The following is a 25988-nucleotide window of genomic DNA, read 5'->3' on the forward strand; positions in this document are numbered from 1 at the left end:
TGGGCATATACCCTGAGAAAACCATAATTCAAAAAGAGTCATGTACCACGATGTTCATTGCAGCTCTATTTACGATAGCCAGGGCATGGAAGCAACCTAAGTGTCCATCAACAGATGAATGGATAAAGAAGATGTGGCACATATATACAATGGAATATTACTCAGCCATAAAAAGAAATGAAACTGAGTTATTTGTAATGAGGTGGATAGATCTGGAGTCTGTCATACACAGTGAAGTAAGTCAGAAGGAGGAAAACAAATACCGTATGCTAACACATATATATGGAATCTAAGAAAAAAAATGTCATGAAGAGATTAGTGGTAGGATGGGAATAAAACACAGACCTACTAGAGCATGGACTTGAGGACGTGGGGAGGGGGAAGGGTAAGCTGTGACGAAGTGAGAGAGTGGCAGGGACATATATGCACTACCAAATGTAAATTAGATAGCTAGTGGGAAGCTGCCGCATAGCACAGGGAGATCACCTCTGTGCTTTGTGACCATGAGAGGGGTGGGATGGGGGGGTGGGAGGGAGGGAGACGCAAGAGGGAAGAGATATGGGAACATATGTATATGTATAACTGATTCACTTTGTTGTAAAGGAGAAACTAACACACTATTGTAAAACAGTTATACTCCAATAAAGATGTTAAAAATAAATAAATAAATAAATAAAAGAGCTGTGACGTCCAATATGGTAGCCATGAACCACATGTAACTAATTTACATTTAAATGTAAGTTAAAGTTCAACTTAAAAATTAAATTTCTCAGTCTCACTAGCCATATTTTAAGTGCTCAACTGCTGTATGTGGCTAGTAGCTACCCTATTGGACAGTGAGACATAGAACACTTCTATTATCACAGAAAGTCCTATGGGACAGCACTGAATTACAGTTACATTCTTGAGAAGTGGGCAGGGATAATTATATACTCAGGACCTAGAGCTGTATATGGTATAGTACAGTAATGAATAAATATTTGTTGAATAAATATTTAATCAAACAATACAGAGGCTCTTTCCTCTATTAGTCACTCATAAGGATTACAAAACTCTTATATGTGATTCTTGTGAAAATGAGAAATGTATAAATGAAAAGCCAATGAGCTTTTAAATATAATTATACTTTTCTAGTATGAGGTACAACTTTACCTCTCAATTCTTCTGGTATGACGTCTTTCACTGGTGTAGCAACACTCAGATCTTCTTTCAGCTCTTTTGTGAAAGAAGTTCTGCTCCTTTTTAACGGGAAAGAAGCAATCAATTAATAAAGGAAGGCTGTACTTAAAGTTAGTAAAACAAATTTTAGGTGATATTTTAATATTGAATTTTAAATATTTGTGGTGAAACTTACTATACATATTAATGGAGATGAACATAGCAAAATTCTAATAGGAAATGGGTGTTATACTTCATGGTAAATTAAGAGAAATTTAAAATTTGCTACAAATGACTTGAAATTTTTTGAGGGGATAGTAAAGCAATACTGTTTTAATGATATCAGTCTTTTCTAGAGAGTGTTGCTATCAGAAAAAAGAGTTTACTGAAAATAATTTGAGAGTTATCTCTCTAATTTCAGTTTAGCAGTTTCTGGGGAGACAATATAAAATGCAAGGAGTAAAAATACTTTTCATATTTGATGTTATTAAGGTTTTAGAAAAATGTCCAAATTAAAATGTTGTACTTTTTCTAAAGAATCTTTCTAGCTAAAGTTCTATATATTCAATAATGAAATATTTCTCATTATCAGTATTCTTCTGGTCCAATTCTTGAATTCTAGACTAGTTTTCACTGTACTGAAGAAGAAGTAAGTTTCAGGAAGTTTCATTTTATCCATGTTGTAGCATGTATCAGAACCTCATTACTTTTTATGGTTGAATAATATTCCACTGTATAGATATACCACTCTTCATTTATCTATGAGTCCACTGAAGGATTTCAGGTTGTTTCTACCTTTTGGCTATTGTAAATACTAATGATACAAATATTTGTATACAAGTTTTTTTTTGAACACCTGTTTTAAAATCTTTTGTGTATATACATCAGAGTGAAATTGCTGGGTCATATGGTAATTCTAGGTTTAACTTTTTGAGGAACCACCAAACTGTTTTTCATAGTGGCTGAACCATTTTACATTCCCACCAGCAGTGCACGAGAGTTCCAATGTTCAACAGAAGTGGCAAGATATGGGCATCCTTGTCTTATTCCTGATCTTAGGTTGGAAACTTTGTCTATACCATTAAGTGTAATGGCAGTCAAGAGTTTCTCATAAATGTCCTTTACCATGTTTTGGAAATTCCCTTCCCATTCTAGCTTTTGAGTGTTTTCATTATGAAAAGTTGTTGGATTTTGCCACATGCTTTCCACATCAATTGAGATGTTCACACAAGTTGCCCCCACCTCCTTTTATTACTGTGATACATTACATTGATTGGTTTTTGCATTCTGAACCACTCTCACATTCCTGGGATAAATCTTACTTGGTCATGATATATAATTCTATTAATATGTTGCTGGATTCATGTTGCTGATATTTTGTTGAGAATTTTTGCATCTATATTCAAAGTGATTGGTCTACATTTCCTTTTCTTGTGATGTCTTTATCTGGCTTTAGTATCAGAGTACTGCTGACCTCATAGAATGGGTTACAAAGTTTTTCCTTCTCTTCTATTTTTTGAAAGAGTTCGAGAAGCATTGCTATCGATTCTTCTTTCAACGTTTAGTAGAATTCATCAGTGAAGCTATCTGGTCCTGGGCTTTTCTTTGGTTGCGTGATTTTACTGATTCAGTCTCTTTACTCATCACAGACCTGTTCAGGTTTTCTACTTCTTCCTGAGTCAGCTTTGATAGTTTGTTTCTAAAGAATGTGTTTATTTCATCTTGGCTATCTAATTTGTTGTTCATAGTATTATCAACTGTTCATTGTATTATCTTATAATCTTTATTTATGCAAGATATATAGTAATGTCCCCAATTTTTTAATGAGTTTTTTAATTCAAGTCTTCTCTTTTTTTGTCAGTCTAAAGGTCTGTTAATTTGTTTGATCTTCTCAAAGAAACAACTTTTGTTTTCATTTATACTATTTATTGATAAAGTTTCTTTTTACTTGTATTTCATTTATCTGTGTTCTAGTCTTTATTATTTCCTTTCTTTTGCTAGTTTTAGCACACTCATTATTTTCTAGTTCTGTAAGCTATAGAGTTAGGTTATTGGATTTGGAATCTTCTTTTTAATGTAATCATTTATGGCTATACATTTCCCTCTGGGAACTTCTTTTACTTCATCTCATAAGTTTTGGTACCACGTGTTTTCATTTTCATTCATCTCAAATTTTTTCTAATATCTCCTGTGATTACAAATTGACTCACTGGGTTTTTTAGAGCATGCTGTCTAATTTATACACATATCTGAATTTTTCAGGTTTCCTCCTGTTATTGATTTCTAGTTTCATTGAATTGGGTCAGAGAAGGTACTCTGTATGAATTTAATTTTTTAAATTTTCAAGATTTTTAAATGTGGCTCAATAATGTTCAATCTATCCTGAATAATGTTCAATGTGAATGTGAAAAAAATGTGATTTCTACTGTTGTTGCATGGAGAGTACTATATAAGTCAGTTAGGCCTAGATGGTTTTAGTGCCATGCAAGTCTAATTCCTTATTGATCCTTTTGGTTCTTTTATCCATTATTGAAAGTGGGGGTACTGAATTATCAAACTTATTATAGAATTGCCTACTTCTTTCACTTCTGTCAGTTTACTGCATGCTTTTGAGGTTATGTTTTTAGGTATGTATAGGTTTATAATTTTTATATCTTCTTGATGGTGTGACCCTTTAATCAAGATATCAAATATTCTTTGTCTCTTGAATATGTTTCAACTTAAAGTCTATTTTGTGTTATATTAGTATAGCCACTCAAGCTCTCTTCTGGTTACCATTTTCCTGGAATATATTTTTCATACTTTCATTTTCAACCTACTTGTGTCTTTGGACATCAAATGAGTCTCTTATAAACAACATGTAGTTGGAGAATGTATTCTTATCCATTCTACCACTCTCTACCTTTTGATAGGAGAGTTTAATCCATTTTCATGACAAGTAATTACTGATAAGAAAGGACTTACTTCTGGCATTCTGCTATTTGTTTTCTATATTATCTTTTTATTCTTTAATTTCTCCATAACTCCCTTCTTTTGTGGTTAGTTGATTTTATTGTTTTAGTTTCCCTCTTATTGGATTTCTGTGTTTTTTATTTATTTGTTTGTTTTATTAGAGTTTTTCTTAGTAGTTCCTTGGAGATTAGATGTTACAACTAACATCTTAACTTCACAAAAATTAAGTTTGAATTAAAATCAACGTATTTTCAATAGTATTAAAAATTCTATTCCTTTACAGATCTGCTTCTTCCGTTTATGTTGTCATTTTCACAAATTAGACATTTATACATTGTGTACCCGTTAATATAGATTTACAATTATTGTTTTATCTATTTAATTTTAATTAGATAGAAAAACAAAATAGATACATAATTAACATGCAATTATACTAATTTTTGTATTTATCTTTATAGCTACCTTACTTTTGGTATTCCTTCATATGGCTGCAAGTTACTGTCTAGTGTCCTTTCACTTCTGCCTGAAGGGACTACCTATAGGATTTCTGATAGAACAGGTCTGATAATGTGTGGAGCCCCTCAGTTTTTGTTTATCTGGGAATATATTAATTTCTCCTTTATTTTTGAAGGACACTTATGCAGGATTCAGAGTTTTTGTCTGACAAGTTGTTTTCTTCCAGCATTTTACATATGTCAATCCACTGCCGTCTGTCCTCCATAATTTCTGATGAGAAAATGACATAATTTTATTGAAAATCCCTTGTACATGATGAGTAACTTCTCTCTTGCTGCTTTCAAGATACTACCTTTGTCCCAGGCTTTCAGCAATTTTATTATATGTCTTAGTGTTGATCTCTGAGTTTAACCTGCTTGGAGTTTACTGAATTTAGTGGAAGTACAGATTCATTTCTTCCATCAAACTTGGGGAGTTTTTAACCAATGTTTCTTTAAATATTCTTTCAAGCCCTTTTTCTCTCCCCTGTCACTCTTGGACTGCCATTATGCGTATGTTTGTATTCTTGATGGTGTCCCTTGGTCTACCAAACTCTGTTCATTTTTCTTCATTGTTTTGTCTTTCTGTTTCTCAGCCTGAATAATCTCAATTGAACTATATTCAAATTCAGTGATTCTCTCTTCTGCCTGCTCAAATCTGTTGATGAACATCTCTAATTTTTCATTTCAGTTATTGTACCTTTTAGCTCCAGAATGTCTTATTTCTTTCTCATAATTTCTATTTCTTTATTAATATTCTATATTTGTTGAGACATTACTCTCCTGGTTTTGTTGGGTTTTTTTGTCCATAGTTTACTTTATCTCTTTGAAGATACTTAAGACTGTTGACTTAAAGTCTTTGTCCAATAAGCACAATGTCTAGGCTTTCTCAGAGCCAGTTTCCTTCATTTCTTTTTTCCCCTTGTTAATGGGGCAAATTTTCTTTTATTCTTTCCCTGCCTCATAATTTCTGTAAAAACCTGGAAATTTTGAGTATTTTAATGTGATATGGATATAAAATTACCCTCCCTCTACTGGGTTTATTTTTGCTGTTTGTGGTGGGTTTTTATTTGCTTAGTGATTCTTTTAAATACTTATTGTAATATCTGTATTCTTTTTCATTTGTGGCCATTGAAGTGTTTCATTAGCTTACTGGTGAACTTGAGTTTTGCCCAAGTTACCTTAAATATCTGGGGCCGAAAAAAGCAAAAAGGAAAAAAGGAAAAATATACACTCCCAATCTTAGCAGACTGGCTCCGAGTTGGAGTACTCCTTTAATGTTTATCCAGGCTGCTTACAACTCTGCCTCTACCTTCAATTCTTACCTGTGCAGATACTAAAGGCTAGCCAGAGGTAAAAGATTAAGTTTTCTTGGTCCTTCCTGAGCATGTGTCCAACACTGTTCATATGTGTGCACTTTTTAATTCCGTAGTATATGTGAGAGCATTGAAAAACCCTATTCCCCCATGTATCTCTTTTCCCAAACTCTTTATTCCCAGGCATTTTGATCTTTTTAATGCTTGTCCTGACTAATCCACAGCCTCAGACATTGGTGGTAAATATATGACTTTAAATACTTTCAGCAAACACTGCCTGGAAGTGGTTCTAGCTCTGTGATTGCTCTTAGTCAGGAAAAAACAAAGACAATCCTTTGTGCTGGTCCTTCAGGGAGTCATTAGACTTATTAAAACACTGAACCATACTTCTTTGAGAATAAGGTCCATACTGTTCCTTCTGGCACTAGCATCTGCACCACAAGTCAGGCTATTTGCTTCATGGCCACCACTGATCTGAGGGCTGGAGGATGGCAAGTGGGCAATTTAGCCACAGTCCTTCCTTCATGCAATGTAGTAACTCTTTCTTCCTTAACTTTTTCCCTTGTTGTTGTAAGTTTTGGATTAGATTCCGCATTTCTGCAGAAGTTGATTCTCATCAAGTTTTGCCAACTTTACAGTTGTTTTTATGGTAGAACAAAGCCCTGGAAATCCCTATTCTGCTATTTCCAGAGACATCCTAATTCTTATATTTTAAAAAATAAATTTTAATATCTAATATAAAAATTTTGCTTTCAATTTTCCCTTCTCTTTTGAAATAAACTCATCTATAGCAGATTAATCATCAAAATTTGAACATAAAAAATATAAAGGAAGCACAAAACGTTCTTACCATTCTTCCAAAGACGTTTCAAACTGTCAAAATAAAAGATCTCAATAAAAAATCAAATTTTTAACATCTTAAAAACAATAGTACAGCAGGTTCTTATTAGTTATCCATTTTATACATATTAGTGTACATATGTCAATCCCAATCTCCCAATTCATCATACCACCACCTCCCAACTAATAAGAACCTGCTGTATAAAAAAAAAATTAAATAAAATTTTTTTAAAAAGACAATAGTAAATTTAACCCACACCTAAACTCACTGACAAAATTACAAATACTCTACTTCACATTCCCCATTATATTTTTGTCAAATTATACTCTGTTGTTTCCACAACAGCTATATACTTACCTTAGCTAGTCCTTTTATTATTACTCCCACCTAATTGTTCTCATCTTTTATCTGTTTCTAAATTTTACCTTTACAACAGGGGTCACTTCAAATGCCATTTATTCCTAAAAGACTCCACAGAATCATAAGTGCATGATATTTAATATATTACCAAAGAGTGGAAAACACATAATTACATGTAAGTTCACAAATATTTACTTTTTCAGAGTAATATCCCTCTTCAGGACTATAAACTCCTTGGTAGGAGTCATGTTCTACAGATATATTCTAACACTACCTTGGCTCTAAGGGGCACAAATTAACAAGAACACAAGGAATATACAGTCAGAATGTTGTGCGTTTCATAGACAATCTCCAATTCAAGAATTTAAATTGAAGATACATGATTACTTTTCCCCAATTCCCATATCATACCAAAATTTCTGGGAAAAAATATATAGGTATGTCAATAAAATCATTGGAATGTATATTTGAGAAGAGTTCCCAGAAACAGAGTAATCAGATGAGACTGATAGTGAAAACAGAGCAAAGAAAAGTATAACTAAGAAGAGACAAGTGGAGACCATTTCAGGGGAGGTAAAAGGCTTCTGTGTGGAACCCACGAGAAATTCCCAGTATGTGAGAATAACCAGGTGATAGGCAAAGTAAATAATTAAAGGGCTGCCTGTGATGAGATGGGCCAGTCCAGTCTTACTGCTTTCTATCCCAAGAATCCAGAATACATGGATGAGAAGTTACCTTCTAGTCATTGCCATGAGAATTCTCTAACCACATTGGAGATCTGCCTAAGATGGAGAGGCTATCTAAGAATAGAAGTTATGGTTCTAGAGAGAAACAAAACAGGACCCACATAACTAGCAGAATCTTACATAGAACCAAACAGGTAAGTGAGGAAAAATAAAAGCAGATTTATCAATGAGGGAAAAGATTCTAAGGGGCTACAAACTCAAAAGTAAGCTTATTAAGGCAAAAGAAAAGGCCCACAACTTTCTTGCCTAAGCATATTACCTCCCATTTACAAAGAGCCTGAGTAAAATTTTTATACACTGCATAAAACCCTCGATGTAAGCAGACCCTGAAAGTTTCTAAAAAGCAAACAAATAATAACTGCAACAAAAAACAACAAAAACTTATGCTAGCAACAAGTAATCAGTCTGGTCCATTATTTATAGATACAAGGACAAAAAAGAGTATCCAAATATTTGAGGAAAGATTATAGTATGAAAAATAAGAAAATTTAAACTGAATATAATAATAAATTCCAGGCATATATATCTTTTCTCCACAATACTAAAAAAGAGAAAAATGAAATTTAGCATGAGTGTCATTATCCAAATATAAAATAGGCTAAAATAAGTAATCATTTTATTACCCATATATATGAGTTTAGTTTATTATAAAATTTCCATTTCAAATTAAAATGGAGATGGACAATGAATGAATAATATTAGGATAATTCAAATAACTAAGAATAAAGTATCATATCTGCCTCATGCAATAAAAAAAATAAACTTCAGATGGTTAAAGAAACTTAATGTAAAAAAAGTATTAGAAATAATTAAAAATCTTAATAATCTTAATATGAGGAAGAATTTTTAAAACATTACAAAAATCCCAGAATTTGTCAGATAACAGATTGGTCTACCTACTAATGTCTCTATGAAAAAGCTACCATAAATAAGTTAAAAGAATAGTACAAGCAGTATAACAATTTACAACTAATACAAAAGATAAGAGATATCTATCACTATTTCTATAAATATGTAAGAAATAAAAATAAAAGAAAAAAATGGGAAAACTACATGAACAGCAATTAACAAAAAATTAATGTGAATGGGCAGAAAGGATAAGATGTTCTACTTATATGTGACAATTGATCTATCCATATATTTGTCTATATCTATACACACAGTTATATACTCACAGATATACATTAAATGAATATTATATATACAAATGTTATAAAACCAGTATTTTAGCATGAAATTTTTGTTAATTTGCCCATTTTCCCCATTACCTCCTACTCAGTTCTCTCTTCTAAACAGATTTTGGTATTTGCTATACTGCCGGAATTTTCTTGGGCCAATAGTATAAGAGACTCAATGGAATCTTAAAAAAAACCCTGGAGAGACTAAATTCACCTGCATAAGAAAAAACCGATGAATGCAATTGTTTGAAATCTCAATGGCTGTTTGCATGTAACATAACAAGCTTATTCTAAAATTTACATGTACCAAGAATAGTCAAAGTTTAAAAAAGGAAAAAAAGAAGGAACTACCGTATCAAAACATATTACAAAGCATGTAAATTAGTAAAATGAGGTATTATAATAGAAAAATAAAATTAACCAGTGGAACAAAGAAGCCAGAAATAAATATACTCATATATAAAAACTTGATATATGATTGATGTGATATAGCTGATTTCTAAGAAATGACTGAATTTTGCAATAAAATTGATGTTGATAAAAATAATTTTCCATATTTTTACAAATGAAAATACCTACCTATTCCATTCTCTCACACACAAAATAAATTCACATTGTTAAACAATTAAATCTGAAGTAAAAAACTTCAAAATTTTAAAATAAAGGAAAAAATTTGTATGAAATAGTGAAAAGATTTCTTAAACAAGTTCCAAAACACTTAAAATAAAGGGAAAATGATAAATTTAAGTACATTAAAATTAAGAACTTTTTTAAAATAAAAGATAACATAAAAAGACAAGTCAAATGAGAGAATATATTTAAAACCTACACAACAAACTAAAGATAATCCTTTATTCCTACAAGTCAACAAGAAATTACAAATAAACCAGAAAGAAAATGGCAAATGATAAACAGGCAGAGAAGAGAATGAACATTTGATGAGTATATTAATAGATGCTAAACTAATTAATAATTGGGAAAAATGACATCACTTGATTATGGAAACTCAAGAGTCCTACATAGTGCAGATACTTGTAATCAGGCTAATTTATGTGATACTAGTTCTAAGAAGTCATTTGAAGCTGAAGTATCACAAGAAAGGAAATTGGTTAAGAGACATTTTAATGTACTGTGACATAACTGTCCCAAATTTTAAAGTGAATAATGCTTAATTGAGTGAGTAATGCTTAATTAATATTCTGTTTGATCCTCTTTAGAGCACATTTTCTATGATATAGAAAATGATGTATTTTATAATGATAAAAACATGCTACCTAAATTTTTAGAAATAGAGTTATATTTGGTATGGAGAAATATATTACGATGAAAAACTTACCCTCACAACATTTTTTTTTTAAGACTTTTTTTTTTATAGTCCATTTTTTGAAGACTTCATTGAATTTGTTACAATATTGTTTCTGTTTTATGTTTTGGTTTTTTGGCCATGAAGCATGTGGGATCTTAGCTCCCTGACCAGGGATCGAACCCACACCCCCTGCATTGGAAGGCAGTCTTAGCCACTGGATCACCAGGGAAGTCCCAACCCTCACAAAATTTTTGTAGAGGTAAGTGATAAAGCAATAAAGAAAAATTATTTTAATCAGTTTTTGATCTGATGGTAGAAGGTAAAATTTCAGGTACCTAGTAATCAAATTATCAGGATACTTAAATGGTTCACATAGGGAAGGCCTACAATACCAGAGGAAAATTTGAGTTTTCCATGTATAGCTTCCTATCTGAAATATTTAGACAAGTCTTAGAAATCTCTCAAAGTCACTTTAAATTATTTTTAATAAAATTTCTGTTATTATTAAGCTTAGAATATTACTTATTACCAAAAATATTTGAGATATTTAGAAATATTGATTATAACTTATAATATAATCAATTTTACCCAGCTAACCACAAAATCCTATGCATTTCCTATTTCTGTCTCTTTCAAAGAGCAAAGAGAAACAAAAGGGAGGAACTAAAAATGTCAAATTGGACATACTTTAAATATGTAAGAGTCATCAAATTATGGGTGAAATAAAATATTTTATTTACTTATAGCTCTAAACCACATTGCCCACAAACTCCTGCTTGATACATGTAACATTCTAACTGACCCTGATTTTTTAACTCCATATTTTTATTGGCAATTATTACCAAATATTTTGAATATTTAAATGCCATTTAAGTTCCTGAGACAAAGAAAGTATTCATAAAACCTTCTAAATATTTTCTACTCGAAAAAATTAACTTCATGTTGGGAATCTCCCTTTTACTGTAAAATATTTGTAGATGTGAATACTAACGCTGAATACTATCTCCCACAAATGTGACCTACTTTCATCTGAAAAGACTACTCATACTTTTGAACTCACAGTCAATAGGGGGTTTCCTATAACTACCCTATTCAAAAGTCCAAATCATCTTGAAAGCATAGGCAATGTTTATCAAACAACATGCCAAATTTTTTTTTAAACTTAAGAACAAGTACATCCTTCCCATGCAAAACCTGACATAATTTTAAAAAAATCATTCCTGAATCCATTCAGAAGTATTTAATGCCTATAATGTGCCAGGTCTTAGTAGGTACTATGGTTAGTGGTGAATTATAAATAGACTTTAACTTCCTAGATCTTACAATCACATAGGACAGAGATATGAAGAAACAAATAAAATACACTGTGCTAATTTGGTCAGTAAAATGTCATATGATATTCAAGGGAAGACAGCTATCCAAAGCTTTGGAGGGCAAAGGTAGTTTGTGGGAAGAAATGAGGGTTAAACAGAGATAAGAGAAGATACATGGGTTAATGTCCAGGGTTAAGAGAGTTAAAGCTAAAATAGACTATATGAAGGGACATGAAGCTTAAGAGTAAATATTATTTTATAAAGGACTTTTATGTCATGCCAAGGAATATGAAATAACATGAGGCATTCAGACGAGGGTTTTAGGCAGATTACTGGCAACAATACATTTAGAAAAGAGAAGGCATGTGGCCTATTTTATGGAAGAAGGAAGGGAGGAGGAAATGACTAAAGCAGAGGTACCAGTGAAGGGCTCTTACAGTAACACTGGCAAAAATGAGAATGGCCTGAATGAAGATCCTACAGTATGGATGGGAAGAACTGTCTGCATTTGAGACACATTCTAGAGGTGGAATCAGAACAAATTAGTAGGAGACTGCTTCAACATGGTGGAGCAGAAGAACGTGCGCTCACTCTCTCTTGAGAGAGCACTGGAATCACAACTAACTGCTGAATAATCATCGCCAGGAAGACACTGGAACTCACCAAAAAAGATATCCCACGTCCAAAGACAAAGGAGAAGCCACAATGAGATGGTAGGAGGGGCACAATGACAATAAAATCAAATCCCATAACCATTGGCTGGGTGTCTCACAAACTGGAGAACAATTATACCACAAAAGTCCACCCACTAGAGTGAAGGTTCTGAGCCCCACATTAGGCTTCCCAACCTGGGGGTCTGGCAACGGGAGGAGAAATTCCCAGAGAATCAGACTTTGAAGGCTAGCAGGATTTGGCTGCAAGACCTCGACAGGACTGGGGAAACCTAGACTCCACTCTTGGAGGACACACACAAAGTAGTGTGCGCATCAGGCCCTGGGGGAAGGAGCAGTGACCCCATAGGAGACTGAACCAGACCTACCTGCTAGTGTTGGAGGGTCTCCTGCAGAAACGGGGGGCATCTGTGACTCACCACAGGGACAAGGACACTGGCAGCAGAAGTTCTGGGAAGTACTCCTTGGCATGAGCCCTCCCGGGGTCCACCATTAGCCCTACCAAAGAGCCTGGTAGACTCCAGTGCTGGGCTGCCTCAGGCCAAACAACCAGCAGGGAGGGAACTCAGCCCCACCCATCAGAGGACAAGCAGATTAAAGTTTTACTGAGCTCTGCCCACCAGAGCAACACTCAGCTCTACCCACCACCAGTCCCTCCCATCAGGAAGCTTGCACAAGCCACTTAGATAGCCTCATCCACCAGAGGGCAGACAGCAGAAGCAAGGAGAACTACAATCCTGCAGCCTGTGTAACAAAAACCACATTCACAGAAAGATAGACAAAATGAAAAGGCAGAGGACTATGTACCAGACGAAGGAACAAGATAAAACCCGAACTAAATGAAGTGGAGATAGGCAGCCTTCCAGAAAAAGAATTCAGAAAAATGATAGTGAAGATGGTCCAGGGCCTCGGAAAAAGAATGGAGGCAAAGATCGAGAAGATACAAGAAACGTTTAACAGAGACCTAGAAGAATTACAGAACAAACACCTAGAAGAATTAAAGAACAAACAAACAGAGATGAACAATACAGTAACTGAAATGAAAAATACACTAGAAGGAATCAATAGCAGAATAACTGAGGCAGAAGAACAGGTAAGCAACCTGGAAGACAAAATGGTAGAATTCACTGCCATGGAACAGAATAAAGAAAAAAGAATGAAAAGAAATGAAGACAGTCTAGGAGACCTCTGGGACAACATTAAACACACGAACATTCACATTATAGGGGTCCCAGAAGGAGAAGAGAGAGAGAAAGGACCCAAGAAAACATTTTAAGAGACAGTAGTTGAAAATTTCCCTAACATGGGAAAGGAAATAGCCACCCAAGTCCAGGAGCACAGAGAGTCCCAGGCAGGATAAACCCAAGGAGAGACATGCCAAGACACAAAGTAATCAAACTGACAAAAATTAAAGACAAAGAAAAAATATTAAAAGCAGCAAGGGAAAAATGACAAATAACATACAAGGGAACTCCCATAAGGTTAAGGGCTAATTTCTCAGCAGAAACTCTACAAGCCAGAAGGGAGTGGCATGACATATTTAAAGTGACAAAAGGGAAGAACCTACAACCAAGATTACTCTACCTTTCACGGATCTCATTCAGATTCGATGGAGAAGCTAAGAGAATTCAGCACCACCAAACCGGCTCTACAACAAATGCTGAAGGAACTTCTCTAAGTGGGAAACACAAGAGAAGAAAAGGACCTACAAAAACAAACCCCAAACAATTAAGAAATTGGTAATAGGAACATACATATCGATAATTACCTTAAATGGGAACGGATTAAATGCTCCAACCAAAAGACACAGGCTTGCTGAATGGATACAAAAACAAGACCCATATATATGCTGTTGACAAGAGACCCACTTCAAACCTAGGGACACATACAGACTGCAAAGGAGGGGATGGAAAAAGATATTCCATGCAAATGGACATCAAAAGAAAGCTGGAGTAGCAATACTCATATCAGATAAAATAGACTTTAAAATAAAGAATGGTACAGGAGACAAGGAAGGACACTGCATATTGATCAAGGGATCAGTCCAAGAAGAAGATATAACAATTATAAATATATATGCACCCAACATAGGAGCACCTCAATACATAAGGCAAATGCTACCAGCTGTAGAAGAGGAAATTGACAGTAACACAATAATAGTGCGGGACTTTAACACCTCACTTACACCAATGGACAGATCATCCAGACTTAAAATTAATAAGGAAACAGAAGCTTTAAATGACACAACAGACCAGATAGATTTAATTGATATTTATAGGAAATTCCATCCAAAAACAGCAGATTACACTTTCTTCTCAAGTGCACATGGACGATTCTCCAGGATAGATCTCATCTTAGGTAACAAATCAAGCCTCAGTAAATTGAAGAAAACGCAAATCATATCAAGCATCTTTTCCAACAACAATGCTATGAGATTAGAAATAAATTACAAGGGAAAAGAAATGTAAAAAGCACAAACACATGGAGGTTAAACAACACGTTGGTAAATAACCAAGAGATCACTGAAGAAATCAAAGAGGAAATTGAAAAATACCTAGAGACAAATGACAATGAAAACACAGTGACCCAAAACCTATGGGATGCAGCAAAAGGAGTTCTAAGAGTGAAGTTTAAAGCAATACAATCCTACCTGAAGAATCAAAAAAAATCTCAAATAAACAATCTAACCTTACATTTAAAAGAACTACAGAAAGGAAAACAAACAAAACCCAAAGTTAGTAGAAGGAAAGAGATCATAAAAATCAGAGCAGAAGTAAATGAAACAGAAACAAAGAAAACAGTAGCAAAGATAAATAAAGCTAAAAGCTGGTTCTTTGGGAAGATAAACAAAATTGATAAACCTTTAGCCAGACTCATCAAGAAAAAGAGGGAGAGGAATCAAATCAATAAAATTAGAAATGAAAAAGAAGTTCCAAAGGACACCGCAAAAATACACAGCATCATAAGAGACTACTACAAGCAACTCTATGCCAATAAAATGGACAACTTGGAAGAAATGGACAAATTCTTAGAAAGGTATAACCTACCAAGACTAAACCAGGAAGAATTAGAAAATATGAACAGAACAATCACAAGTAATGAAATTGAAACTGTAATTAAAAATCTTCCAACAAACAAAAGTCCAGGACCAGATGGCTTCACAGGTGAATTCTATCAAACATTTAGAGAAGAGCTAACACCCATCCTTCTCACACTCTTTCTTCCAACAAACAAAAGTCCAGGACCAGATGGCTTCACAGGTGAATTCTATCAAACATTTAGAGAAGAGCTAACACCCATCCTTCTCAAACTCTTTCAAAAAATTGCAGAGGAAGGAACACCCCCAAACTCATTCTATGAGGCCACCAACACTCTGCTACCAAAACCAGACAAAGACACTACAAAAAAAGAAAATTACAGACCAATATTATTGATGAATATAGAGGCAAAAAACCTCAACAAAATACTAGCAAACAGAATCCAACAATACATTAAAAGGATCACAGACTATGAATATCATTGATGAATAAAGATGCAAAAATCGTCAACAAAATACTAGCAAACAGAATCCAACAACAAACTAAAAGGATCATACACTGTGATCAAGTGGGATTTATCCCAGGGATGCAAGGATTATTCAATATATGCAAATCAATGTGATACACCATATTAACAAACTGAAGAATAAAAACCATAAGATCATCTCAATAGATGCACAAATAGCTTTTGACAAAATTCAACACCCATTTATGATAAAAACTCTCCAGAAAGTGGGCATAGAGGGAACCTACCTCAACATAATAAAGGCCATATATGACAAACCCAGAGCGAATATCATTCTCAATGGTGAAATACTGAAAGCATTTCCTCTATGATCAGGAACAATACAAGGATGTCCACTCTTGCCACTATTATTCAACATAGCTTTGGAAGTCCTAGCCATGGCAGTCAGAGAAGAAAAAGAAAAAAAAGGAATACAAATTGGAAAAGAAAAAGTAAAACTGTCACTGTTTGCAGATGACATGATACTATACATAGAAAATCCTAAAGATGCCACCAGAAAACTACTAAATGTAATCAATAAATTTGGTAAAGTTGCAGGATACAAAATTAATGCACAGAAATCTCTTGCATTCCTAGACAGTAACAATGAAAGATCAGAAAGTGAAATTAAGTAAACAATCCTATCTACCATTGCAACAAAAAGTATAAAATACCTAGGAATAAACCTACCTAAGTAGGTAAAAGACCTGTACTCAGAAAACTATAAAACACCGATTAAGAAAATCAAAGACGGGGCTTCCCTGGTGGCGCAGTGGTTGAAAAATGGAGCTGGAGGAATCATGCTCCCCAACTTCAGACTATACTACAAAGCTACGGTAATCAAGACACTATGGCACTGGCACAAAAACAGAAATATACATCAATGGAACAGGATAGAAACTCAGAGATAAACTCACGCACCTATGGTCACTTAATCTATGACAAAGGAGGCAAGACTATCCAATGGAGAAAAGACAACCTCTTCAATAAGAGGTGCTGCGCACCTATGGTCACTTAATCTATGACAAAGGAGGCAAGACTATCCAATGGAGAAAAGACAACCTCTTCAATAAGAGGTGCTGGGAAAACTGGACAGCTACATGTAAAAGAATGAAATTAGAACACTCCCTAACACCATACACAAAAATAAACTCTAAATGGATTAGAGACCTAAATGTAAGACTGGACACTATAAAACTCTTAGTGGATAACATAGGAAGAACATTCTTTGACATAAATGACAGCAAGATCTTTTTTGATCCACCTCCTAGAGTAATGGAAATAAAAACAAAAATAAACAAATGGGACCTAATGAAACTTAAAAGCTTTTGCACAGCAAAGGAAACCATAAACAAGATGAAAAGACAACCCTAAGAATGGGAGAAAATATTCACAAATGAATCAACACACAAAGGATTAATCTCCAAAATATATAAACAGCTGATGCAGCTCAATATTTTTTTTTCAAAAGCATATAATATTTACTCTTTATAGATCAACAGGTTACATGTTGTTTCCTGTTTTTCTTTACAAACCTTAAAAATGTTAACAGCATTCTAAGCTCATTGGCATTACAAATACAGGCTTTGGGCTGAAGTTGGCCCATGGGCTGTAATTGGTTGATTCTTACTAAAAAACATTCTCTATGCAGCTCAGTATTAAAAAAAATACAACCAATCAAAAAATGGGCAGAAGACATAAATAGACATTACTCCAAAGAAGACATTCAGATGGCCAAGAGGCGCATGGAAAGCTGCTCAACAGCACTAATTATTAGAGAAATGCAAATCAAAACTACAGTGAGGTATCACCTCACACCAGTTAGAATCGGCATCATCAGAAAATCTACAAACAACAAATGCTGGAGAGGGTGTGGAGAAAAGGGAACACTCTTGCACTGTTGGTGGGAATGTAAACTGAGACAGCCACTATGGAGAACAGTATGAAGGTTCCTTAAAAAACTAAAAATAGAACTACGATACGACCCAGAAATCCCACTACTGGGCATATACCCAGCGAAAACCATAGTTCAAAAAGACACATGCACCCCAATGTTAACTGCAGTACTATTTACAATAACCAGGTCATGGTAGCAACCTAAATGCCCATCGACAGATGAATGGATAAAGAGGATGTGGTACACATATACAATGGAATATTACTTAGCCATAGAAAGGAATAAAATTGGGTCCTTTGTAGAGACGTGGATGGACCTAGAGTCTGTCATACAGAGTGACGTAAGTCAGAAAGAGAAAAACGAACATCATATATTCACGCACATATGCAGAATCTAGAAAAATGCTACAGATGAACTGGTTTTCAAGGTAGAAACAGAGACACAGATGTAGAGAACAAACGTATGGACACCAAGGAGGGGAGAGCGGGGCGGGTGGTGGTGGTGGTGTGATGAATTGGGAGATTGGGATTGACATATATACACTAATATGTATAAAATACATAATAGATAATAATAAGAGCCTGCTGTATAAAAAATTAAATTAAATAACAAAAAATTAGTAATTTTATATAAAGGAAAAGTGAACAGTCATTATAATTAATCAACTTTCTGGCTTAGGGTACTGGGTGAAAAATGTTCCTTTAATTGTACCTGGGAACACAGAAGAAAGAAATAACTAGTTTCGTATGTTTTGAATTTGAGGTGCTTCAAAGATATATATAAAAAGATGTTCAGTAGGCATTGGGTATATGGGTCTTATAAAAAAAGTGAAATCTGAGCTGGGAATCTCAAATTGGTATAAGCATACAGTACATAAATAACATACATTCAAATGGTATTATCCAAAGGGAGAGTAAAATGAGAAGAGGACATGTCTGCGGAGCACCAGTATTTCCAATATGGTCAGAGGAAAAATGATCTGCATGAAGACTGGAAGGAATGTCTACCAAAGTAGGAATAAAGCCTGTTAGAGTCAAGTTAGCAAAAGACATTTAAAAAAAAATAGAAATGGGATTTTTCCAGAAGGAGAAAGTGGTCAACAGTTTTATTTTCAACACTACACAGAATAAAATTTTCCATTTTACTCACTTTAATGTGGTGTACACGCACATGTGCCTGTACATTTCAGTGTCGTATTCAACAATGCATAAATTACTGCTGCATAATAAGCCACTCTTAAACTTAGTGGTTATAAATATTCCCCGTTTTATTTGCTCATAATTTTGTGAGTCACCATGTAAGATGGGCTCAGCTGTGTGGTTTTTTTGGTCACTAATGTGACCTCAAACTAATGCAGTCATCTGGCAGCTTGGCTAGGATAGAATAGTTCAAAACAACTTCACTCACAAGTCTGATGGTTTGTGCTTGCTGTAGGTTGGGTCTGTCTCTCTACTTGGTCATTCATCCTCAAAGAGGCTAGATTAGGCTTCTTTACCTGGGGAACTTACAGCAGCAAGAGAGTGAAAGCAGAAGCTTCAAGGCTTCTTGACACTTTGTTTAGCAGTTATATGACATTTCTTCTGACATATCTGTTGTTCAAAACAAGTCCCAAGTCCAGTCTATGTTTAAAGGTTGAGAGAATAGATTGTTAATGGAAGGAGGTGTAAAGGAGGAGGGTAGTCATTTTTAATCCACCATTATCTTACCTTTGACTCCAAGGATATACATGTCTCCTATATGTTAAATGTATCAAAGATTTAAATATAAGTGCTAAAACCACAAAATTCAAAGAAGAAAACATAAAGGTAAATCTTCATGACCTGGGATTTGGCAATGAATTCTTAGATATGACAACAAAAGCATGAGCAACAAAAGAAAAAAAAGAAAAACTGAACTTCGTCAAAATCAAAAACTTTTGTACATCAGGGAACATGATCAAGAAAGTGAAAGACAACCTACATAACTGGAGAAAATGTTTGCAAATCATATATTTGATTAGGGTCTAGTAATCCAAAATATGTAAAGAACTCTCACAACTCAAGAACAAAAATATTTGAGCTATGAAGAACAGTTTGGTGGTTCTCAATAAGTTAAACATACAACTACCATATGACAAAGTAATTCTACCCCTAGGTATATACCCAAAAGAAATGAAAACAGGTGCTCAAATAAACCCTTGTATATGAAGGTTCGTTTCAGCCATATTTACAATAGACAAAAGGTAGAAACAACCCAAATGTCCATTAACAGATGAACAGTTAAACAAATCATCGTATATACATACAGTGGAATATTATTAAGCCATAAAAAAGGAAGTACGGATACATGGTACAATGCAGATGAACCTGAAAATGTTATGCTAAGCAAGAGAAGCCAGACACAAAAGATCACATATTGTATGATTTCCTTTATACAAAAACTCCAGAAAAGGTTAAATCCATAGAAATAGAAAGCAGATTGTGGTTGCCAGGCCAGAGTAGAGAGTTAAATGAGGATTAAATCTTTAATGCGTGTGAGGCTTTATTTTGCAGTGGTGAAAATGTCCTGGAACTAGATAGAAGTGGTGACAGCACAACTTTGCGAATGTACTAAATGCTGCCAAGTTGTTCACTTTAAAACAGTTAATTTTATGTTACGTGAATTTCATCTCAAATAAACCTAAAGAAATAAAAATAAAGTATGAACTACAGTTGGTAGTAAGTACAAATATTGGTTCATTAATTACAACAAATGTACCATACTACAAATGTACTGCACTAATGTAAGATATTATGTAATGTAAGTATATATGAAATCTCTGTATCATCATCCCAATTTTTCTAGATGTCTCAATCTGTTCTAAACTAAAGTTTATTTTAAAAAACCAATGCTATTAGGAGAATATAAAAAATTACCTAACTAAAAGAAATTATGTTAAAGAAAAAAAAAATGGCCACAGCTTTTAAGTTGTGGGGTTAAACCCAATGAGATTAATGTGAAACCCTGAAGTTCTTAGGAAAATTGAAACATTTTGGACTAAAAAAACAAGAGAGAGTTCAAAATACAAAAAAGCTTCTGAGCTTCCAGCTTATTATGGCAGTGTTATGGACTGAGCTGTCTGCCCCCAAAATTCATATGTTGAAGCCTTAATCTCCAATGTGACTGTATTAGCAGATAAAGTTAAATGATGTCACAAGGGTGGGGTCCTATACAATAATAACTGTGTTCTTATAAGAAGGGGAAGAGACACCAGAGCTCTCTCTCTCAACATATGGGCACAGAGGAAAGGCCATGTGGGGACACAGTGAGAAGGAGGCTGCTTACAAACCAGGAAGATATTCCCCAATAGAAACCAACCCTGACAGCACCTTGACCTTGGACTTCCAGGCTCTAGAAGAACTGTGAGAAAATAAATTTCTGCTGTTTAAGCCACCAGGTCTATGGTATTTTGTTATGGCAGCATGAGCAGACTAATACAGGAAAAAGCCTGAGACAGCTATTCAGGTCTATTATGAAAATCAAAGAGCAAAGAGCTCAGAGTAGATTAAAGAGACAAGGAGAACAACAAATTCAGAAACTATTCCCAGGAAGCAGAACTGAGTCCTAAATCAAGAAACATTCCTTGGTCCCAGGTGTGGTAGACCTAACATCATGAGCTCTGATAAATTTCAAAATTTTAGGCATTAGTGAAAGCTATGTGCCTTTCATTCCTCCCCTTATGGAAATGAGAATGTTTTTTGTGATGATTCTGTACCTGCTTCACCATTATATGCTAAGTATGCAGGAACAGTATTTAACTTCTCATTTTAATTCACATATTTCTGGGTCAAAAAGAAGCTGCACCTAAGAAATATTGTCTGCGTCAGATCTTTTGCAGTATGTGTGACCATGGACGTCTGCATGATACCATTATGGAATAAAACTTTTTGGGAGCTGGTGATTATAGTTTGCATTTGGATGGATGGTTCATCATGTTGCCAATGGACTAGCTAATAGATTGCTACATAAATAGTTCCCAAAGAATCATGTCTCCTGGCATCCACATTTTCTCTAATACTCTACTGGATTAACAGGGGACTGATTATAGGCTTGGCTTTGGCCAGTGGGACTTCAGCAAACATAACACAAGCAAAGCTTTATTAAGCACTTACCCATTGAGATTTGTCCTCTTAAAATACTCTCCCAACCACCAGGCATGTGAGCGAGGCCATCATTACCACTATTTCCAGTTGACTTAGCAGATATGTGCAGCCACATGATTGGCCCCAGGCAAGAACCAACAAAATTATCCAGCTGAGCCCAGAACAAATTGCTCAACAGTAACCAAATAAATGCTTGTTCTAGCCACAAAGTTTTAGAGTGTGTGTATTTGTGTGTGTGTGTGCACGTGCACACGCTTGTAGCAACAGATAACAGAAAAAACAGTGGTTATTTTTCTGAAGATATTTTCATTAGAATAATGAGGACCAAATACAGATTGCAAAGAATAAATGGGTAACTGGGAGGTGAGGGATCAGAGATATTAAATTTACACAACTCTTTTCAGATGTTTCATGGAATGAGAAGAGAAAGTGAAAAGGGGATATATTTAAAGGGATGTATGGGATGAAAAAATTTCTTGAAAACAGGAGAAATGTCAATATTTTAAACGTTGACAGGAGTTAATAAAAAAGGAGATTTGGAACATAGGATGGTTGGAACAACACCTGATGGAACAAGATCCTTGCAAAGGCACAAGATGGAACACAGGTGAAGGGAGAGCCATTGGAGCAAGGGAGGAATCGTCCACGGAAGGACAAAGGGAATTATGTTTGTGGAATTTAAGGACGTGCATTAGGTGAGATAACAGGGGTTTGGGGCATTTCTGTTATTTTATCTCCTATTTTCTTTGGGAAGTAAAAAGAAAGAGATGACTGAGTAGTGAGGTGGAGGATTTGGAAACCTGAACAAAAGAGAGGACTAGAGTAGCCACCAAAAAATACTAGGGAAAGTTCTGATTGACAAATAGAATAATTTCAGAGCACTATGAAAGGTCCCATTGAGGTTGGAAACCATGAATGCATAATATCTCAAATTTGGATTATTGTGTAATGTTCTCCATCACTATTCAGCCGCCTGGGTGTAGGAGTGAAGATGGCTGACCATCAGAGAGAGCTCATTAGATTTGGCACTTTGTCAGACTAAATGGACGGCAGGATAAAGAAGTAAAGGACCAAATAAGCCAACTGGTGAGTGTTTTAAGAGATGAATTGGTTAGGCAAGGAAGTAAAAGAAAATGGGTATGACAGAATGGGAAATGGTGGATGTGTCAGGTTTGAAGTTTCAAATGAAATAGAATTAACAGAAAGAGAGAACTCAAAGTATTTGGTCAAGAGGGTCAGATGATCAAACATTAGGTTTCAGAGTTAAAAACGGATACAAAATGGTGTAAGCAAAGCCACGTTTTCCAAGTATAAGCATTTTAACATTCATGTTATTGGGTCCTCATAGCTGACATACCTTCAGGCATAGAGATGACTCAGTACAGTGGTGAACAGAGTGGTCATAGGTCTCAGACACACCTGGTCTGGATGCTAGCTCTGGGAGAAAGGAGAAATCAACCTTTGCAATCATTTTCCTCATCCATAATTGGGGATAATGGCACTTTCTACCTCACAAGGTTTCCATAAAGATTCAATAAAATCATGCATATTAAGTGTTTAATACAGCCTATGATATACAGTAAGCACTTAAAAAACATTAGCTTTATTATCATTGTTATTAATGATACAGTTATTATTTTTGTACAATATATTCTTTATATTTTAAAGAATGATTTCGAAATACTTTCTCTCTAAGCCATTCTTTTAAATCATAGTAGCATCTTAATGACTTGTATTGATTAAATGAAGAAGAAATTTTCAATTTAGTAGAGATCATTCCAAATTAAATAAAACTACCTCTATTCTAGGCAGTCTGGGAGAATCAGGTGGAAGAAAAATAAAACAAAAACTCTTATTTGTATAGGAAGTTATCCAGGTGATTATTTCCATCATTTTTCCATGTCTTCTCATTCTTTACAAAAACAAATATAGATAAAATGTTCACACTAACTCTACTCTGAAAAATTTTCTTTTCAAGATTCAGAATTGCAGTTAAACGTCTATGAGTGGATGGACAAACTTAACAGCAGCTGGCTCATTTACATAATATATTTACACATAAAGGCTGGTTTTTCAGTTTTCCTGAAGATAAGCTATAAAATAGCTTATCTTGTGAATTACTTGTATCTAAGGTAATATTTTAGCTGGCGCATTACCCATATTGTTTAACAGTTCATTAACTGCTCAGAATCCCAAGCAGGATTGGGTAATGAACATGGGCTTTGATAAAAGAGGGAGTGTGTTCAAATCCCAATTCTGTCGTGACCTTGAACAAGATTCTCAACTACTTTAAATTATTATTTCCCCATCTATCAGTTAGACATAACATTAACAATTGAACAACAGTTTTGAGTTATTACAATGGTTTATAATAGCTATTGTAGTACAGTTACTATAATTGTTTATTAAAATACCTATGAATCTATTTTCATCATTTTTAACAACATGCATAATTGTTAATTAAAACACATGTGATGTGTACAGCATATCATATTAATTGATATTAATTCTCTTCTATCTTTTTAATATACTCTTCAAGGCCTAGGCCACCATTAGACCTGTGACCTGCGAAGCATTCTGTGAAGGGGTATTCTGGTTTGGGGAAACAAAAAAGCAACAGAGATAAATATAATACTAATACAGAATGATATAAATAATGTTTAGAAATAACAACACACATAGCTAATATCATATGCTAGCACTTTATCTAACACAATATTATTATCACGATTCCCAGCTAAGTTCACAGAATATGTGGCTCTAAGGGCTGTGATCTTAAAGATGGCACCCTAATGCCTCTGGAAGCAAACTACACCCTAGATCAAGCATGATGAGGGCCCATCAGAACTCTCTCAGAGCCAGATCCAGTAACAGTGGTGAAGGAAGGGAAACAGCACAAATCTCTGAGAAACTTATCTTCCTGTCTGGGCAGCACAGTTGTGCATTAATTGCTTAGAAACATAATATTAATAAAATGTATGAGAAGGTTTTTTAATCATTCCTAAATCATCCTTTGAAAATAACTGAAAGTTTCAGTGATTTCAAGATTGAACTCCCTTCAGAATAATAAAGGCAAACTTTATCAGTTTAAAAAGACAAAGGAAGAATCATTATATTCTCTTTTAACAGACCTGTTGAGTATTTCTTTAGAATAAAATAACTCATTAAAGAGGGCATTCTGTCCTTTTATATACCAATTTACTCAGCTAATCATCTAATCAGTTTAGTGTCCCTAAAAAGGATGTAAATGCTATTTAATTTACTAGTCAAGTTGGCTATGGAAATTACTACTTAGTATGATTGCCTGTGGATAAAGAACAAACGCGTAGGGGAAAAAAATCTATTTAATAAGGTCATTTCACCCTTCTGAAATGACACTATCAAAAACATGTCTAGATTACTAAATTATGTAACTGAGCCAAGATTCTATAAAGTAGTCCAAGAATCATTAAAAAAAATAATAATTCCCCAGGTTCTTTAAGTAACAGACGCTTATAGGCCCTATAGAGCTTACAAAAATGTTAGCATGTTAATTATCACTTGCCTGTTTCAGATGCTCCTGTATTTTAGACTCCACATCTTCAATGTGTGAAATCATTTTGTTGACACATGGTGCTGGGATGTTTACTAAAGCACAGCTTTCACGTCGGCATGGGTGGCTAAAGTAAATGCCTTCATTCACCCCTATAGATAAAGCAGACAGGGGATATCAGTTCACAGTCATATACAGAATAGTAAACCCTGATGTTCAGAATGTACAAAAAGTATTCTGCTTTACTAGTACTAACACTCAAACTTTCTTTAATCAACAGACTGATAAATGTCAGAGAATTATAGAATTAACCTTCAAATAGTCTGAAAGCTAAAATAAAATGATCATTTATAACTTAAACTGTAACAAATAAAAATAAATCTAAGAAGCAAGAATAAAACTTCAAGAAAGTTAAAAAGTTAAAGTGTTCCACAGCATCATGAAAAGATAAAGAAAAAAGGTAGAAACCAGTTAATCCATTTTTCTAAATAGATCCTGAATCACTTAAAAAATGACTTTGACATGTATTTTAAATTCTCCCCTCAAAGAGACCCCACATG

General features: G+C 34.4%; 1 protein-coding gene across 1 annotated transcript in view; it reads right to left on the reverse strand.

Annotated features, from left to right (window-relative positions):
• The window catches only part of CCDC178 (coiled-coil domain containing 178), a 379522-nt gene that overhangs the window by 344646 nt on the left and 8888 nt on the right, over window positions 1–25988 (reverse strand). Inside the window, exons 3-5 of the mRNA XM_024120576.1 lie at window positions 25441–25580; window positions 6771–6793; window positions 1153–1238 (exon numbers count right to left, since the gene is read on the reverse strand). Of these exons, the coding sequence (XP_023976344.1) occupies window positions 1153–1238; window positions 6771–6793; window positions 25441–25580 (249 nt within the window). The remainder of the gene's footprint in view (window positions 1–1152; window positions 1239–6770; window positions 6794–25440; window positions 25581–25988) is intronic.

Source organism: Physeter macrocephalus, chromosome 19 (assembly GCF_002837175.3).
Source record: "Physeter macrocephalus isolate SW-GA chromosome 19, ASM283717v5, whole genome shotgun sequence".
Taxonomy (NCBI): domain Eukaryota; kingdom Metazoa; phylum Chordata; class Mammalia; order Artiodactyla; family Physeteridae; genus Physeter; species Physeter macrocephalus.